The following is a 20,824-nucleotide window of genomic DNA, read 5'->3' on the forward strand; positions in this document are numbered from 1 at the left end:
GTTTCGGCTTTCTCCAAATCCGGTTCGGTTTCCACTTAAACTAAAAACCCAAAACATTTTTGAAAAAAAAAAAGTATTTCTGTGGAAACGGTATCGGTTTCCGGAGAACAACGGAACTCTATTCTGGTCAGAAATGGAATCAGTTTTGGAAAAACTGAAACCGGTTTCGATGAAAGGCAACCGACTTTTGAAGAAAACCGAAACCGGATTCGGTGAAAAACCGAACCGGTTTTGAAGAAAACTTTTTTTTTTTTTTGAAAATTTTTGAAAAACCGGATACAGAAAAACTGGTTTTTTTGCCCACCACTAATTCTAACCCCCAGCCGACACTCATACAACTTGGTATAATCAGGTCTTAGGTCACTTTATAGTTCGTGCGCTTAAGGTTTGGACATCAGTATATATATGTGGATAGATAGATATAATGTGTGCGTGTGAGAGAGAGAAAGAAACAAACAGAACAAATTAACACATCTTATGTAGATTAACGACAATATGTTACTAAGGTTCGTGAAAAAGTTTTTAAATGTGTCTATAAGGTATATATCTGAAGCAAGATCCAAAGTAAGTTCATTTTGCCAGTACAATTGGATGTAATAATACGGATGGAAGAAGTGAATCATTCTTGCGAAACTAACGTCTTCTATTTAACTCCCTTTCCTCAGCGAGAATATTATCTGTTACAAAGTCTTCGGAAAACCACTGTACTACTTATATATTGTTTTATAGCGTAATTCTTTGAAGCCTGAGAATTTTAAATCATATGCATCTAACTACGATGTAATAATTTGGAGTGTGGATATTTTTGTTGAAGTGAAGATTGTAAAACTAAGTGGACTTTTTGGTGGACAAACACCGTGTGCGTGACTTTTCTCGGAATTGTGACGTTTCATCCTACTTCCTTCATTCCGCCATTTAATTAATTTCTCATCGTCACCGTCTCCTTTAGCCTAGCCGGCATAGCCGTGGGACGTAAAACTGACATTTAATTTCAATTCAAGATTGTAAAATCCGTTATTCATATTTATTTTACCGTTGTTAATTCTGTTCCTGAGTGTTTCTTAATGCAATTTTTTTTCTATTTGAGTTTGCCTTTTTCTAGATCCCTTCCCGTTACATAAAAAATAAGCATCTTTAAGAATATCTTGTTTTCTAATGGATATGTCTTAATATCATTTTTTCAAATTATTTTACAGGGAGCCGGACAAGACAAACTTGGAATATATATAAAATCTGTGGTAAAAGGTGGAGCAGCTGATGCGGTAAGTATACACAATAAACTTCCTCATTAAATTTATGTTAGTGTGCATTCCCGGTGGGGACACACTATCGAAAATGTAAAGCTTTCTTCAGACCATCCCTGGGGTTTCCTTATTCACACCACCGCCGCTTTTTTTCCCTCCTCGATCCTTTCGTCCTCCCCCTTCGCCGGATAGTGTGCTCACTGAGGGACGTCATCCTGATACGTGATGGGCTATAGATACCAGTAATGCCCAGAATATTTATAAATAAATTAGATAACATTGTGTTAGGTCCACAAACATAGTATTGGACCAAATGCATGTATTGGATATTGCAGTGATGAGTTATATAATGCTCGATTGTATGATGTCCAAGGTGAAGATGTTGGCCCGTTCTCAGTCCTCAGTTTAATTTTTTTTTACAACAAACTACCGTTTAAAGCTCTTTGGAGCCAAGTCATAATATGTTGTTGTTTGCAGTGATCTAGTTTTTGAAGTCGGAAGGTGTACTCGTATCAGGAGCCGCAGTCCATTCATGAAATCCATGAAAAACTCGAAGATGGTCGCACAAGTCTTACGTACGAGGAAGGAGACAGACGACCATCTACGATTCCTTCCTCGTGCGACCATTTTTAAATTGTTCATCCCATTCGTAGACACTCCGTTCCGACAAGACACTGTTGCCGTGTTGTGCCGAAAGTCTTGGAAGGGTTGCAGCACTTGATACACCTTCTGTCCACAGAAACCGGTATTACTGTTCGCTGTTTTTCTTTGGTGCAAGCTTCTAATGGAACGGCCATGATCTATCTGCAACAAGAGAAGGACAAATGGAGGAATTATGATCAAACTTTCGTAGCATGATCACAACAGCGTAATAAAATAAACGAGGACAAAGGTCAATATGAACAATGTAGAAAAAGTTTTAGCTACATTGCGGATATTTTTTGACTCACCCTCGTAGTGTCACAACTACTTGCTATTGTTACCTTTTGCTGCAAAACAGTTCAACTTACTTATCACTAGAAATGGTGATTGTATTTTTTTAAAAACTTAAAATGTCGGTGACAACTCGGAAGTGTTTTATTCGTTTATCATACTTATTTTGTATGAAAAATAGCTACATTCAGTAGATCACCACCACCACCACCAGCTATGGTCTCAAGAAAATTGTTTAGCTGATTTATCGTCAATGACAACTATGTCTCATGGACAGAAAAAGGACGGAAGTGGCATGTTCTTATTATTAGTGAGCTACCATCCCACACACCTGATGAGACTGATATTCACCGATACATTTTGCAAACTACATTCATGAGTGCCCGAGGAAAATTTTCTGGGGGTCGGCGTTCCATGGTTGCTATATTACGTATACATTTTTATAAACCATGGGGGCGGGCCCCACCCTGCGCTCCCCCTTCGAGCGCCCATGGTCAGGATAGCAGACCCGTCATTTGAATCCCAAACGAGAAAGAGGTTTCGATTCAGAAAAAAATTCTATGAAGACACCCACAAGACGCTCACTTTTTCATTATTTTCTCCTTCTTACTAGTTAAAAACAATTAGTTCTAAAGTAAATAAATAGTTTTATCGTTTTCGACCTCGCTTAAATGACTCGCTTATTTTTTATGGTATACACAGCAACACCTGGTTCACAACACACATTCTTTTAAACAATAAACGGTAGTATCCGTTTGCATTACATGTATGCAGGGGCGGCGATTAAGGAGGCAGTTGCTTCCCCCGTTTTTTTTTAAGTGATCCCCTAATGTATATTGTTTCATTTGAAAATGTAAAGCTTTCGTACGTATTAATACTGGTTCATAGAAAAAGAAGTGTCATATAATATTTCCCGTGGTGTGAGTACGTATTGATTATTTGTGTTCCCGTGAAGTTAAGAAAGCCATAGGAATTGAGTTTTAATTGCCTGGGAAATGGACCAAAAATTAACCTTTTAGAGCGCAATAATCCCAGCGTACTTCCATTTCTTACAAGGGCTTCATATGTTAGTCAACCGCTTTGAAACTAATTGAGGGAACATTTCACTAAAAAAGGAGTCTTTCTCAAGTTATTCTTTAATTGCACAAAAATCGACAGTTTGGAAAATGTTTTTTCTTCTTTCTAATTGTAAAAAATATTGATTAAAAAGAAAATAATAAGAAACAACTTCTACCTTTTTCCATTGTTCTACCTACAGCTTTTATGATATTCCGCAGTTACAAATTGGTGGTGAAAGAAAAAAGTGTTTCTTTTTTAACTAGCAGACATAATACCCTTTTCGCAGACCCAGCAAAGCCCTTTTCGTTTGCTTTTTTCTTTGAACAGAAAACAAGAAACAAACGGTTGAGAACGCTCGAAGAGCATTGCCAGAGCGAACTTAAAAAGATTTTTTTTTTTTTTTTTCGAAATTTATATGCATTTGTATATTAAATGTATTTGATTAAATTCAATAGATAATTGGAATTCATATTTGAAACCTGCTTATTAAGGGATCTACCGAATTAGTTATATTATACTGTTACTTTTTTTTTTTTTTTTTTTTTTTTTTTTTTTTTTATCATTGTGTATATATTGAAAATGAAGACATAACCAGTGACCACCGGTTACTATTTGTTAACAAAATGTTCACCATCCTCTTAGGTATTGATCAACAGTATCATCTCTCTATGACTTACGGTTCCCGAGATATAGCTCCTTAAATCTCCCGAAATCGAAATTTTTGGCCAATATCTTGGGAACGATAAGTCATAGAGAAATGATATTGGTGTTGATCAATACCTAAAAGGATGTCGAACATATTGGTACCAAATAGTGACCGGTGGCCACTGACTAACTGGCTACTGGCCAAATCACACAATTTTCCAGACAAAATTTTAAGATGTTCAGGAGCAAGGAATCAAATTTCTTCTTAGATCTTCTTTGTTTAAGGGTACAAAGAGCTAGTACCTACTTGCGTTGCTCTTGTCAATTTACTTAATAAAATATGAAATACGATGTACGGCATTTTAAGTGAAAAAATAGTGTCCTATTAATTATACAACTTTTTGTCAAACAGTGTGTTAAGGAACAATCACGAAAACTAACATTGGTATACAAATATTCAGATCAAGTCTTGCCCCCACCCCCCACTTTTAACGTCCAATCGCCGTCATTGTGTGTATGTAATAGAAACTAATAAATGCATTGTAACTATCAAAGTACATTGTCACTCTAAATATTAATCACTGACTCTTAAAATTAAGTTTACACTACGTAAGTATTTGCTGGTGTTTAGTTCATTGTGTGTGAGCTGAATAAAATTTAGAAGAAATAAAATTTTTGTGTGGAACCTAATATGAAGTTCTGCTTTTTGTATTTGTATGTCAAAGTTTGGCCTTATATATAATATACCCTATTACAATGTTGACCATTTCATTATTCTGAGAATTCCTTATAATATATAAGAAATGTATCCAAAAGTATCTGTATCGGCCTCTTCAGTATCGGTATCGGGTATCGGTGAAAAAGTGGTATCGGTACATCCCTAACCGGTATCCCTTTGTGAGTCGCATTACTGTAAAGTGCAAATAAATTTAGTGGAATAGTGATAGGAGCATTGGCAAAATAAGTAATGCTCCAACATTACAAATACTTTAAGTACTTGTACACCTATTCAGGATTATTTTATTATTGTATTACACCAAAAACATTAGGTGTCTAAGTACTATATCAGTTCAAATTTAGTTACGCGTAGAAGAGTATATGTACCCCACCATATTATATTTTTTCTGCGTTTTGACGATTTGTCGTGAATCTCCATGCTATTATAGTACGGCAACAAATAAGTACTTTCTGCACCAAAAAACCCTTGATCCCTTTAAAAAAGGCTATCCTATTATATTCCTACATTTTTTCTATATTTATTGTGTACATATTAGCAATTGGTCACCCCATATCATTGCTACAACTATTCTTATCGTAGTGCCATAAGAATCGTATTATATAGCGCTCTACTTGTTTCCTGTATTTATACACGGGAAATGCTTTCGTGCTCACCGCGGTGGTTTGAAACTTAAGAAAGCTGTAGCGAACAGAGGCAGATAGATGATTAGGCTGTCGAAAGAGCATCATAAACAAGAAAAGTGCTCGATTATTTTTTATTTTTTTTTTCTGTGACCTAGGCACCGGGTCTCAAACCTAGGCACTATAATAAAATTTCATACATTGGCCTGCATAATTTTATTTTGGACTTAAATCATTTAGAAGCCAAACTCGTATTTTCAATCGCCTTGGATTTTTTGAGCCTGAAGAAGAGGAATATTTTCAGAAATTCATTATGTATTACATGTGTTGTTACTTCGAAACTTCAACCATTTCTTTTCATTAATGTCACAAGAAATAGTGTTCTAAGTATACGAACATAATTTATTTACATTCTTTCTCTCGTCATCTCTCAGGTGACTAATTTTGGTATATGGTGCTACATTTGCAAAAGATTATATCGTGAAAGTATTGCGTTTTGTGTTTGCCGAAGTCCACAAAGAAAGAAAGAAAGAAAGAAAAAAAAAACGTTTGAAGAGTTCAGCCTTTTGTTGAGTTTCGTCCATTTAGATTGATTTCCCTTATATTCGTTACTCACTGGAGCAGAATATTATGTTTAGTATTCATTATGACATATCACAAACATTCAATATGAAAGGACACGGTGGATCAATAGTAGAGCTCTCACCTCTAGTGTGAGGGGACCCTGATTAGACCCGAGCTTGTATGAATTTGTGGTGGACAACATCGTGTTCGTGGATATTCTCACGATTCTGACGTTTTTCCCACATGACTATTCCGCCGAATTGTTTATAATTATTCACTTTCATTAATCTGTCTCCCTTTGCCTATGGGGCATATTCGTGAAAATTTTTTTTTTTTTTTTTTCAATAATAAGCCAGTTGTAACTAGTTTGTTATCATTACTGTATTACCATATCTGTTTGTTTGTTGGTTTAAATGCTACTCATGTGTTCAACATATTTCAGTCGATCTGTAAATGTTGAAATGTTGTTAATGTGTAAAATAGTTCGATAATAGCACCGGTGAATTCTCAGAAAGCTCGTGGACATGATTATCATCTTAAGCTTGTGTGCCCTTGTGTTGCACTCACTAAAGAATTTGGGTTATTTTTACTTGGGGAAATATTTTTTCATGTGTTAATTTCCTTGAGTTTCCCCCTGAGCGCATAACTGTCGAATCCATGACGAACTTGCATACAAGAAATTAGCACTCTTTTACCAAATCACAGTGATTTTAGTTTGTTGATGTTTTTCTTAAGAATTAATAAAGTTCGCTTCGTAAGGTCGGTCGGTGACCCAAACATGAAAACATTAATTAATTTATCTCCTCAGGCTACAAACACTATCAAGTAATGTTGAAGATTAGTACACTACTACTTCGTCCTAAGATATTCAAGTATATTCAAATAATTGGTAATAAATAAATAGTCAACTTTATTTCTAAACAAGCCTTAAATTCTGTTACTTCTCTTATTCCTTGTATTATTAGCAATGTTGTACACATTTGAAAAACATGCATCGTATCTTTCGCTAAGCAGTTTCCCTGCTGAGCGGCGCAGACATTTTCCCTTTACCGACCTTAAGCGCACGAGTAGCAGACCGGAAATCAGTAACAAGTTTCGACAAGTTAGAACCATCGAATGAGCGAAAGGAAGTGTTGTCCGTAATCAGCTGGCTCTGAAGCTTTTTAAAATATATATAAAGGAGTTAAAAAAAATCTAAAACATTTGCAAAAGTGTGAAAATCATACCTAGTATGGTGTGGGGCATCCTTTTGCGTCCAAGCCAGCTTGGATCAGACGTGGAATGGACTTTTACAGATCCTGAATCGTGATGTGTGGAATTTTGTATCATTGTTTCTCCAAAACATGCTCCAGTTTCTTAAGAGATGCTGGTAGAGGGTAATGAGACCGAACACGCCTTTCTATCTCAGACCACAATGGCTCAATGATGTTCAGATCTGGTGATTGTGCGAACCAGGGGAGGTGTAATAGCTCCTGGTCATGCCCCTCAAACCATGATTTCACCGTTTTTGCAGTGTGACACGGTGCCAAATCATCTTGGTAGATGCCATCAACCATTAGGGAACAATATTTGGGCCATGAGTGGAATCTGGTCCCCCAAAATGGCCTCATACGCCTTAGCATTCATCATTCCATGCAGGGCTATGATGGGACCTGCATAAAACCACAATATCACTGCCCATACTGTAACAGAACCACCCCCATACTTTACACTTGGGAACAGACAGTCTGTATCATAGGCCTGCGACGGTGTTCTCCATACGTAAACACGACCGGTTGTTGGAAACAAAGTGAAGTTCGATTCATCGGACCACATTACGTGTTTCCACTGCTCATGAGTTCACGCCTTATGGTCCTTGCACCACTGGATACGCCTCTTCGCATTTTACTGCTGTGACCAGGGGTTTGGCGATAGCGACCCTGCCATGAATTTTCATTTTATGAAGTTTCCGTGTCACTGTTTTCAATGAAACCGGGTTCTGTAGGCCGGAATTGAGTTCAGACGTAATTTTCGTTGCAGTGGTCTTCTTTTTAACTACTATAATCCGTTTCAATGCCCTGCGGTCCGTATCTGACAGGATTGTCTTTCGACCATTGTTACGCTTTGCAGACGTCGTTTGACCATGAATTGTGTATGCCCTCGTGACATTGGACACAGTGCTTTTCGATACCCCCGCAATATTCGCCAGTGTTGCCACTGAAGCTCCAATCAGACGGGCTCCAACCATCACGCATCTTTGGAAGTCTGTCAGGTCGGCCATTTTACCGCACCACTTTCACACCATGACATTCACAGGTGAATTGGATACTGCTAACGGAAATGAAAGGTCCACATGACATATTGAAAAAAAAAAAAAAAAAAAACGATCGGCAACCACAACACGTGTTGTACAGTGGAGGGCCAAACTTACGTTTCCTGTATGAAGTGTTTTTAGATTTTTTTTTTTTTTTTTGTCTTTCCCCTGTACACACACACACACACACGTATATATATACCGTATTTACTCGCGTAATTTTCGCACTTTTTTAGACGAAAAAAGTTGTTTTGAAACAAGGGTGCGTAAATTATGCGGGGAAAGAAAATAGCCACATCAGTGAACATCATCTAATTTTTTTCCCCAGTCAAAATAACACGAAAATACCGGTACACATTTTCTTTGTAGCAAGAATTGACAACAAACAACTAATTCTAAATTTGTAGAAAAATAACATTAAAAAATTGATTAAGAAGTCGTGTGGTTTCTTACCTTACAACAATGGCTTTGCTGCGTTGCCAATTGTTCATTAGCTACCGTAATTGATTGCTGGAAAAATGCTGTTTCACAAAAAGTTTCCGCGTGCGCAAATTACGCGAGGAAAATAAAATATACAGAAAATGCCCTTCAAAATTGGGATGCGAAAATTATGCGAGGGCGAAAATTACGTGCGTATTTACGGTAGAGAGAGAGAGAGAGCAATATAAAAAATCGTGAGTAGTGGCAACGCTGCTGCGAACTGTCAAGAGATTTTCTCTTGCTGGCTTCTCTATAGGTACGGGCAAGAGATGAAAATTTAAAAAAAGGGAAAAAAGAAAGTAGTTATTTTGAAATAGCTTTAGATCAGGTCGTAATATGCGTAGACGCATGAAGTCTCTTTGATTTCACGCAGAACAAAGGAAAATATCATAGTAAGTATGGTTTTCGCACATTTGATGAACTAAAGGGAGGTGGCGAATAGGCGAATAGTGTCAAAAATAAATCGGTAAGTAAATAAGATAGAACAAACATGAAAGTATCATCTCTGCCCCATGCTTATGCCCTTTAGTACATTTGTGCACGATACGGGCAGGTCGGTGCTGGTCACTGTTTCAATGTAATTAAATTATCAATGTCATCTTAGATTTAACGCAAATTAAACTACTGCTGTACAAATTAAACATCTGTACTACGTGGCCGCCCAAACCGAATTTCTTCAATTCACGAACTACAATAATGTCAGAAACTAATTAGCAAAATGTATATTATAATAAAATTTGCAAATTTGGTACTTTAATCCTTTCATTGTGGTTAATGATAGATTACTAGCAGAAATATCATTCTTGCTTTTGGGACAATCGAAATTGTAACCGCTTTCCGGATCTGCCCCCCTGCTCGGCCACCGAGTACTTTCAAGAGACCTGAACTTACCTGGTTAAGACATCAAAGAACATTTCGAAAAAGTGATTACAGAGCTTTTCCAGGATCGCCCTCCGGTCTCAACAATGAGATGAGCATGAGGTTTAATGTCTCGTTTCGAAATCCTCACGGACATCCAGATGATCGCTCAGATCACGACACGCAAAAAATATCATTCACACATGCAACGAAAACACATTAAATAAAATAATACTAAGCTTATTTATTAAAAGTAATATGTGTAATATATATATATATATATAATATATATATATATATATATAGAGAGAGAGAGAGAGAGAGAAGAAAAACAATCACAACACTAAACACTGATATTGGTATAGACCAGCGTTTCCCAGCCGGTGTGCTGCGAAGAGGTCGCTGGTGTGCCGCGACGAAATGGAAACAAAATTGTTAATTCTATAGGAATCAAATTGCAAAACATAGGGAAAAATGTATATTTGTATTTCACATTACTATGAACCTCTACTATGAATCTACAAAAGTTTCACACTGTGTTATTTTTCTGTACATTTTCAATGTTGAGAAAAGTATTTGTTATCATTGTCATGACCATTATTGCTTCATTGTTGTTGCAATTTATTTCGTAACTTGAAATTTTAAAATACTTATTCATTCAATCTTTTTGACAAAGCAAACATGCGTAAAAATTACCTACATTTGTGTTTTAAAAGTACAAGAGATTTTTTTATTCGTTCGTTATTTAGTGATCTTCCTTTTTAGTGAAAGGTTGGATACAGTTTTCGAAAGAGAAACTGGATTTAAAAAAAAAAAACCGGAGTCCTATATTTCACTGCAATTGTTTACTATTTTTAATTTAGAATGAACAATAAGCATAATGATTTACCACAAAGGAAAACAAATCTTCGAGCTTTCTTCTCCGTGAGAAGATCAGTAGGCCTAATCACAGACAAAAAAAAGATATCACGGTACTTCATATATACAAATAATAATAATAATAATAATAATAATAATAATAATAATAATAATAATAATAATAATAATGATAATGATAATAATAATAATAATAATAATAATAATCTATATATGTGAATGTGCCGCGAGAATTCAAGTTACATCTGTAGTGTGTCGCAAGTTGAAAAAGGTTGGGAAACGCTGGTATAGACACTTGACTATTTCCACAAACATAAAATTACACTTCACATTTTATGGTATTATAGTCTTTCGTATCACTGCATAGATGAATGAAAAATTATATTTGGGGGTTCACACCAGTCACTAATCGACGTGGAGGTTAACACTGGGATAACACTAAAGTAATCTCACAACGTAAGTTCATCTCTCCTGCGAGAAGAATCCATATCCAGCAAGATAAACGTAGACAGTTGCACTATGTAGAATTAGGACATTGGAGAACCCGTTTCTACTTATATGCACAGGGTCAGCGGACCCGGGACTAGCAGTGGGAGCTAGCAGTGATACCAGTCCTTGATTGGCTGAGACGTGTGACCCTTTACTTATTTGTGTAGCGAATTTGACGAACGTATTCGCTAAATCGACGCGTGGTGAAAACTCTCAAAGCTCAGGTGTTCTGGTTGTAAGCTGGGTTGACCAACTGTTCAATGTTGGCAGTTCATTTTAAAATGTGATTAGGTAAGCCACCTGTATGGATATACAAATTAAATGTCGAAAGAATTTGTGTTAATCACAGTTCACTGGCAACGATGCAGAATAACACGATAACTATAGTACTCGCGCTGAGTCGTGAAGCGTGGGCTTTAAACCAATCATAGAAATATTTTGCTTGAGCTCCAACACATCGGAAAACTTCGGTACAATTCGTGGAGCCACTTCCCGAGCGCACACTTGGGGAAATGTCGAACAGCTGAATTCACCTATTATGTTGCCAAACTTTGAAGACATAGTAAACGAGTATATAAAAAAGGCATTTAAGAATTACAAATAATAACACTGTACAATAATAATTACTGTAACAACTATTCTAAAATGGAAACAATAGCACAAATAGTAACAACGAAAATATAACGCAACAAAAAGGAATTAACAAAACGGAACTTGACGCCAATCCGACAACACTGTACTCTCGGGAGATGTTTTCCGTGTAGCGCGAGAGAAGACACTGACAAAATTTGATGGGTGGGGGTTGACGACTGGAACACACCCTTGGTGGCGAAATCGGTAGATCTAGGTCAAGCTTCATGACTCGGTGCGAGTACTATAACTGTGAGAACTTCTAGATAAAACTGGCTGGACTATATGGTTGACGCCGCTGAGTCGTTCACACACCTGGCAGTTTGACTAAGTTGCACATGGTGTGCTCTTGCCTGCCACAGTATTTTTCTATAAACAATTGAAGAAAGCACGTAATTTAGTTCCAAATAACTATAGAACGTGGTCTTTGCATATTAATGAGTAAGGAAGAAACACTGAGATCGAAGTAAGAGAAATGCGATTATCATACATATATTTAGTTCAGAGAATGAATGTGGCCTTTGTTACTCACTAAAATTCTCTCACGGTGAAAAAGAGCTTCGGATATATATCAGAAAAATGGAAACACCTGAACGAAATTGCAACTTACCAGATTAATATGGTGTCGGGCCACCTTTCGCCTTCAGAACAGTCTTGATGCGACGTGGGATGGAGGCATAGAGGTCGTGAATGGTAGCAAGTGGAATTTTACACCATTCCTCGTGCAGGGCATCGGCCAGTTCTGTGAGAGAGGATGGAAGTGGAAATCGTCACCGGAGTCGTGTTTCCAAGACGGACCACAGATGTTCAACTATGTCGAGATCTGGGGATTGGGCGGGCCAGGGGAGGTGTTAAACTTCATCCCGAAGTTCTTCAAACCACGCTGCAACAACGCCAGCTGTGTGAATGGGTGCATTATCATCCTGGAAGATGGCGTCATTGTCCGGGAACAGCATCCGGACCATAGGATGCAAGTGGTCTCCTAAAATTGCGACATAATCGTTGGCAGTGATTCGTCCGCTAAGTGTGACCACAGGACCTAATGAAACCATGATATGGCGGTCCACAGCATCACCGAGCCGCCGCCATGTTTCACAGTTGGGCGGAGACACTGCAGATTATAAGCTTCTTTGGGCGTTCTCCACACATAAACTTGGCCCGTGATTGGGAATAGGGTGAAGGATGACTCATCCGACCATATCACACGTTTCCAGTCCTCAACGGTCCAAGTTGCATGGTCGCGGCACCATTTGCGGCGTGCGAAAGCGTTATGGTCCCTGATGAGCGGTTTGGCACGTGCAACACGACCCCGTAAGTTCATGTCATGTAATTCGCGGCGGTCGGTGATTGTCGAAACAGGGTGGGGAAGGAGCTGATTGAGTTCCTCCATCACTTGCTCCGCAGTGGCACGACGGTTCTGCGTGACAATGCGCTTTAATAGCCGGCGTGACCTGTCACTCATGATTTTCTTCAGCCCACTGTTCCGCTTCCCCGATGTGGTTTTCCCGTGTAATGTGTAGGCCGTCATCACCTTCGACACTGTCCCACGCGACACACCTAACACAGTAGCCACTGCCGTCACACTCACTCCACATAACCGCGCACCAACAATTTGCCCTCTTTGAAAATCTGAGAGGTCTCCCATTTTACACTACCTCCGTCTGCTGCAGCCACTGGACAGTGCTGTTCCACTGCGCCTGACGTAGTATGGAGACCGACCTAACACACCACCACCAGCGGTCCGGCGCTGCGGGCGCCACGACACCACTGTCAAACCATACATCTGACGTGTTGCCAACTACAGGTGTTTCCATTTTTCTGATCACCATCTGTATATGAGTGAACGATGGTACACTTTTTTGTTCTTGGTTCGTGGGAAAGTAATTGAATTATCAGTAGTTCCCACCGAAGGAAAGAAATTATTTACGTCGCAAAAATAAAGTATAAATTGAAGAATGATTTATGTCTTTCCAAAATATACAGAGCTTCCACAAGAATTACTTATACATAACCTGATGACAGTTATAAAATAACCACAGTAAGAGTTAGCTCTTAACTGTGATTCCTCACAAAAAATAATTGCTCATTAATCTCCCGTTTTCGACGATTTACCTTAATCTGATAATTTGTCGAAATAGTGTTCAGATCAGTATTAGTACAACACACTATCCTTAGTTCAATGATTAATTTTGGTTTTATCACTATCCACAGATTAGTCCTTGGTGCAATGACGAAGAGTAAATTTAGTTTCGTAAATAAAAACTGGTCTAATCATAGGAGCTTCTAATACGTCCTTTCTCAAAACTTCTGATGTTAGATTCCTCAGTATTAAATTTGCATACTTTGCCAGTTAATATCACAATTGAAAACGTTTTAATTCCATGTAAAACGACGTGTGATTCTGGTGTTCCTTCGATTGTTTTTAGTTAAACGTCATAGAAATAATCCTTGCTTGAAGCTACGTGTGAAATGTATTTAACAAGTCCTATTCGCTTAGAAAGCATACTAGTTCACATAGGACAAGTATAAACTACTGCTGCCAATCCTGATATGCACTTTTATTTCTTTGAAAGAAATCACTATATTACTGAAAATTAAAATGCAAATGTTTAGTTTTGTCCTTTTAATCTGAATGAAATGTAAATTGTTACAATGTAGAATTTCAATAAAAAATGCTCGATTGTTAACCTTAAAACTTTGACTGTGCAGCAGCGCGGACCTCATATCTGCTACTTTCTATATAGGCAATAAGTGGAAACACTTCTTGTAAATTTTTCTCACAAATTCTTGAATAATCTCAGTGTAGTTATATTGTGATGAAGATTGTTCCGATATTGTAGTTATCAAGTGTTTTTGACACAGTAAATAAGATTTTCTTCGCAAACTGTCTACACTGACGAAATAGCAAGTTGGGCTATATTTACAATTTCACTGTAGTGTGTTCAGTTAATTAAATTTTAAAAATCACAAAATGCATCCCGCGCTTGAAAAACGCTTCATTTACATTGTTCATTTCCAAGACCGTGTTAGATGAACTTGTGACGCTAATATTACCAACAGAATTTTTATCACATAATTCATAGCTTTAAACAGTTTTTTTTTTGTTTGTTTGTTTTGTGTGTGGTGTATATATATATATATATATATATAATATGTGTGTGTGAGAGAGAGAGAGAGAGAGTGTGTGTGTGTAATAGAACTATTGCTCCCTTAACCTTCGTGAAGGATCGCATTAAATTTTCGTTATACCTTATGTTTCGCTCTCAATGAAGACAAAATTTTCAACAATTAGACTATTCATTTGTATTTAGTAGTTATACTAATATTGTTGATGCACTGGTATTTTGCAGGACGGAAGACTTCAGGCTGGTGACCAGCTGTTGAAAGTGGATGGGCAAAGCTTAGTGGGAATTACGCAAGAAAAGTAAGTAATACAGCGTAATTTGAAATAGTTCAAGTATTGCTTGTTACTGGGTTAGCAACGTGTTAAAAAAAAAAAAAAAATCTGTAAATTATATTTCATTAGAAATATTCATTTCTCGCTATATATTCGAAATTTTGAATGGTTTAGGGGGAGGAAACATCGCTTACTAACAGTTTTAATATTTTTGTTTTACATTATCGTAAACTTGTAGAAGGAAAATGCACTTAACCTTCCGTTGGGCACATTTAAAAACTTACGTTGATGGTCACTTCGGTTTTTTGGGACCCCAGGTGATATTGTGTGTTTCCTTCCTGTTTAATGAATATAAACATTGTGGCATTGATAGTATTGTTAAAGAACAGTGATTTCTTTTGTTTATTTGCATTTTTTCGATTATAGTAAACAGTGGGGTATAATATTTTAAGGATTAGGGTCATATACGTTTCGCTGAAATTACTTCTTAAGTCGTATTTTTACAATTTTAATGAATGAATTATGCATTTTCATAAATATATGTGACTTGTTTTATTGAGATGACAAAAATAATGCAGTCTGCAGAAGTGTAAGCGAGAATGTTATATACTGGATCAGGCTTTCCTCTAATTATGTTGCGTTGTGGTGTTTGAAAGACTTTCAAAGGCTTTTTGTACCATTTCTTTCCATTCTTGCCAATAAAATACTGAGTTTCACTATCACTGCTTTCGGAGGCACATGCACTTCCACTACATCCCTCTCCGTCAAGACAGTCATCTTATGTTGTTCTCGCTATCTTCACCCTTATTGGGGAATTATACTCATCATCGCTAAGATCAGAAAAAAGTTCCTCCTCTTCACCGCACTCATCAGGTAAGTTTCTCAATATATTTCGTCGTCCATCTGCTGTAAACGTTTTTCCATTTATTCGTATAGATTGTGCCAATTTGAGCTTCTATACCTAATTATTTCAGAAAAAAAATAAAACCTTCAGAGCATCTCCGATACTTAGAATCAACTATTCTTATAGTATATATAAGACTTGGTTCAATCAGCACAAGAGAAGAAGATATACATGGAAATCACCAATAGACGGCGGAAGATATCAGATAGACTATGTTATGATTCAGGACAGGTATCGGAATAGCTTAAAGAACGCGAAGACCCTTCCCGGGGCTGATATTTTCTCTGATCATAATCTTGTGCTGGCCGAAGTAGATGTTCAACTGAAAAATGTAGGCAGAAGAAAAGTAGGTAACAAAGTGTTGAATACTGAAAAGTTGAAAAACGAGGAAATAAGAAATCTTCTCGCTGAAAAATTCGAAGAAAAATGTTCAAACAAGGACAGGATAAACGCAGGTAGTAACGCACGTGGGAACATATTAAACGTTGCTTACAGCAGGCTGCAGAAGAAGCAGTAGGTTACAGCGAACACAAAACTGCTAAGAAACCATGGGTTACAGAGCAGATGTTGCAGAAAATGAGGGAGAGGAAGATGTGGAAACAGGTTGATACAGAAGAGGGCAGAAAGATGTACAGAAAGTTAAATAATGAATTACGAAGAGAAACAAGACAGAGCGAGGGAAGAGTTTTACAAAAGAAAATTCGAGGACATAGAAGAATTAGAAAGAGTTGGGAAATATGAGGAAATATACAAGGAGGTGAAATCTATGGAATTTCGGAGGAAACAAGGGAGTATTATGATGGTAGTAGAAAATAAGAATGGGAAGGTAGTCAGCGAGAGAAATGAGGTCATAGGAAGGTGGAAAGAATACGTTGAAGACTTATATGAGAGTAGGGATAGACTGTGTAGCCTAAATGTTGAAGTAGACGAGGATGATAAAGGATTGGTATTCTTCGGGATGAGTTTGAAAAGGCTATATCCGAGATTAGGAATGGAAAGGCAACCGGAATAGATAACATACCAATCGAATTCATTAAAAATATAGGAGACAAGGGAAAGAAAGAATTGTGGCGACTATGCAATGAAATATATGAAACAGGAGAATGGCCAAGAGACTTTCTGAAAACGATCATGATACCGATGGCTAAGAAATCGAACCCAAAGAGATGTGAGGATTATGGAACTATTAGTCTCATATCCCATGCAGCTAAAATTCTGCTCCGAATACTGAACAGAAGGTTATATGGAAGAACAAGTAAAGATGTCGAGGAAGAGCAGTTCGGGTTCAGAAGAGGCAAGGGCACAAGAGATGCTATTGGATTATTAATGGTGATCGGTGAAAGATTTGTAGAAAAAGGGAAAGTGGTGTAGGTTGTATTTATTGATCTAGAAAAGGCTTTTGACCGCGTGAATTGGGAATTGTTGTTGGGAGTTCTAACAAAGATAGGGTTGGAATGGAAAGATATAAGACTCATAAGAAACTTATACATGAACCAACAAGTAAGTGTTAGGATAGGGGAAGAACTGACAGAAGAGAGTGCAATTGGAAGGGGAGTTCGACAAGGATGCTGCCTCTCGCCAACACTATTTAATGTCTATCTAGAAGAGATAGTGAAAAAGAGCCTACATGATGATGATGGCATTTCGGTAGGAGGTAGAATGGTTAGATGCATAAGATTTGCAGACGATGTGGCGCTTGTTGCAGAATCTGAAAAGAAAATCAATAAAATGTTAGAAAAAATTAGAAAGGGCTTTGAAGAATATGGGATGAAAATAAATGTTAGAAAGACAAAAGCCATGGTGATTGTAACGACGGGGTCTGTGCCAAATATAAAAGTAGGAGGGGAGAAAATAGAACAAGTGAATAGTTTCCGATATCTGGGTAGTATTCTTAGTAATGACATGAAATGCGAACGTGAAATAAAAGCAAGGATAGGAATGGCGAAAGAAGCCTTTAAAAGAAAGGAAAGTCTGTTTTGTGGGACCTTGAACAAAGAGTTGAGAAAAAGACTCATAAAATGCTTCGTGTGGAGTGTTGTACTATGTGGGGCGGAAACGTGAACATTACGTAAAGGTGACGAAAATCGACTGGAAGCCTTCGAAATGTGGGTGTGGAGAAGAATGGAAAGAATTAGTTGGGTCGAGCGGAAAACGAATGAGAGTGTGTTAGAAATGGTGGGTGAGAAAAGAACACTTTTAGATATTATTAGGAAGAGGAAGAGAAACTGGTTGGGACATTGCCTAAGAAGAGATTGTATCATGAGGGACGTCCTAGAGGGTATGGTGGCGGGAAAGAGAGGGAGGGTGCGAAGGAGACTACAATTAATGGATGATATTAAAACAGAAAGATCATACGCGAAGACGAAAAGGTTAGCGGAGGACCGTGGAGCATGGAAGCTTCTCAGCTGCGGCAAGTGACCTGCCAATAAAGGCAGAATACCTATGATGATGATGATGATATAGTATATATATATATATATATATAATATATCCGCGTATCTGATTTTTCTTTTATCTTGACTTTTCAGTTGATTTAAAATTAGAATATCAATAATGTACTTTCAACAATACATCACTATTACTGATAAATGATAAAAACAATATTGCTGCTAGAAAGAAAACGGCAATAATAGTTAAGTTGGACACGGAAATAGTGTTTAATTTAAGGGGTCCCAAAAGACCCGAGGTGCCCATCCACGTATTTCCTATCAAACAAAAATAAAAATAAACAAAAAATGTAAACTTAGATCAACCACGATAATAAGTTACAAAACAGTCTAAAATTAGATGTCACAAAGACCTATGATCAAGCAGCGTGTCAAACACGATATATTTATTTAAAAAACCGTGTAGGGTCTTAAAAGACCTCACGTGCCTATGGGACGGTTAAATGCGCGGTTTCTTCCATTGGCAACACTGCAAAAGAGGAATTTGTACAGGGACGAATGATTTCAACACTAAACTTTGAAGCTTCGCTCGGAAGAGCAAGACTATCGTGGACCTACCTGCAAAACATTTTATCAAGTCATTTTTTCAGGCATGAGAACAAGTATGGATATTAGTTGTTGTATCCCAAAATGTACATATAAACATTGTTTTACACACATGTCAAGTAAACAAGTGAAATTATGATCGACATTTGCGATTAGCAAGCTTTAACTATTTTCCAACATAAACTACCAAGTGTATCATACCAACGCCAGGTAGGATATCCAAGCGAGACAAATATTTGCTCACAAAAAAGTTGTTAATATAAAAAATCGGTAGCTCTATCTATGATCCTTTTTAAGAGAAATTATGTACGTAATAAAAAAGGGAAAAGGATATTGTCCAAAGCAAAATGTTCAAAGCAAACTCCAGACAAGTCAACATTGAGATAGTAGGGCCAGCATACGAAGAAGCACCTAGTTTATGTCAAAAGTTTCAGTTGAATCATGGCCAATTCTATGTATAGAAGTCCATACAATTGACTACCTTTCTTATCAATCATCGTTCCGCATCGCAGAAACTTGTGACATACGCTTTTCTTCCGTCGGATAATCATTTTGGTCAAAGGGAAATGATAAAATCCAGCTCGAATCAAGTATTATGTTCAGAGATTCATTTGGAATGATCGTGCAACAGACAAGGTTTATTTCATTTTTATTTATGTACATTCACCAAACTAAGTGTAGGGAACTATATAGTGTATAAAATGATGCCGAAATCTGTGAGGGTTAAAAGCTGTTCGCACCAACACGGTACGGTAATACGTATTATGCCTTACACACATTCTTTCACTTTTATAAAATTTGATTAATAACGTTGATGAAACACATGATGGCATGTTCTGACATGACTAAATATTTTCTCGTCATTTTTATTACTTTTTACAATTTCACGGTAAGATCCTAATTTGAATCATGTTACCTTTATTGTATACTTCAACAAACTAGAATTCAGTTAAAAGACAGTCGTTCAAATAATATTTCGATCCTCGGTCATTTGGTAATTTGTACGCAAATTGCCTTTCTTGAATTTAACACGTTTAGTTCCATGTGTATCTATTTGATACACAGCAAGGTTTTACTATTTTCCTCATACATATTGGTTGGTTGTCTTCTAGGGCCTATGTATGTACCAGACTTACAGGATTCATTTGACTAAAATGTTCAATTGGAAGCTTTGGTCTCTGGAAAAAGATGTTGACTTGGGTCATGAAAATTTCAGCAGGTTGCAGCTCTGTGACGTCACTTTCCGCGCCTTTTATTGTTGCCTTGGACTGAAACTTTCTTTTGTATTGTGCGTGAAAATGGAGTCCGATGAAATTAGGACTGTGATATAAGTGATGAAAGCAGTAGTGAACCTAGTAATCTACGTAATTTGTGTGTCTCAGATGATCCTACTTTATGTTGGAGTGACATTTGTAATGAAAGTGAGAATATAGCGAGAATGGAGATGAAATTATGAATACTCAGAATGATGTCCATGAAGTGGATCAAATGAGGCTGATTTCTGTAAAATAGGTAGATGTTTGTGGTGATGTTATTGTTTTTGACTTGATCCGTGGACATGATTTTGTAGTATCCGATTTAGTTCGGAATAAGGTAACAGAAACGCCCACAGCTGTAAATTGATTCTTTTTCTTCTTCTTCTTCTTCTTGTTGTTGATGATGATGACAGTGTGTTGTATTTATTAGTGATAAAAACTAATAGGTACACAGAACAGCGCATAATTGAAGCTGTAGAATCAGAAGCTGCAGCACTTTACTCAAAATTGGCCACTTGGAAGAACACAATTAAGAAAGAATTGCTACCTTTCTTGAGGTACTTACGTGGTTGTGACTAGATTGCAAACCAAAACTATCGGTCTAAGAAATCTCTGTACGCGAATAAAATATCAAGAATAATATCTCCAACAGATTTGAGGCATTGCTAAGCCTAATAGATATTTCGGACAGCGAAAGTGTTCCAGTAAATGACCCTCTGTACAAAATCTCTTCAGTGATTGATTTACTAAATTCAAAGTTAAATCCCCTCAGTCCGGAAGAAGATATTTGCATAGACGAAACTATTGGTACCTTTCGTAAGGTTTCGACAATACACCCCTGGCA

At 37.2% G+C, this 20,824-nt stretch overlaps 1 protein-coding gene across 1 annotated transcript in view; it reads left to right on the top strand.

The window, feature by feature from the left end:
• Nucleotides 1-1,139: 1,139 nt before the first annotated feature.
• The window catches only part of LOC145677045 (uncharacterized), a gene marked incomplete at both ends in the record, with an annotated part of 104,704 nt that continues 85,019 nt past the window's right edge, over nucleotides 1,140-20,824 (top strand). The window contains 2 exons of the mRNA XM_081747739.1: nucleotides 1,140-1,262; nucleotides 14,781-14,854. Of these exons, the coding sequence (XP_081603865.1) occupies nucleotides 1,140-1,262; nucleotides 14,781-14,854 (197 nt within the window). The remainder of the gene's footprint in view (nucleotides 1,263-14,780; nucleotides 14,855-20,824) is intronic.

This window comes from Thermobia domestica, unplaced genomic scaffold, assembly GCF_964235325.1.
Source record: "Thermobia domestica unplaced genomic scaffold, izTheDome1.hap1.1 HAP1_SCAFFOLD_564, whole genome shotgun sequence".
NCBI classification, from domain to species: domain Eukaryota; kingdom Metazoa; phylum Arthropoda; class Insecta; order Zygentoma; family Lepismatidae; genus Thermobia; species Thermobia domestica.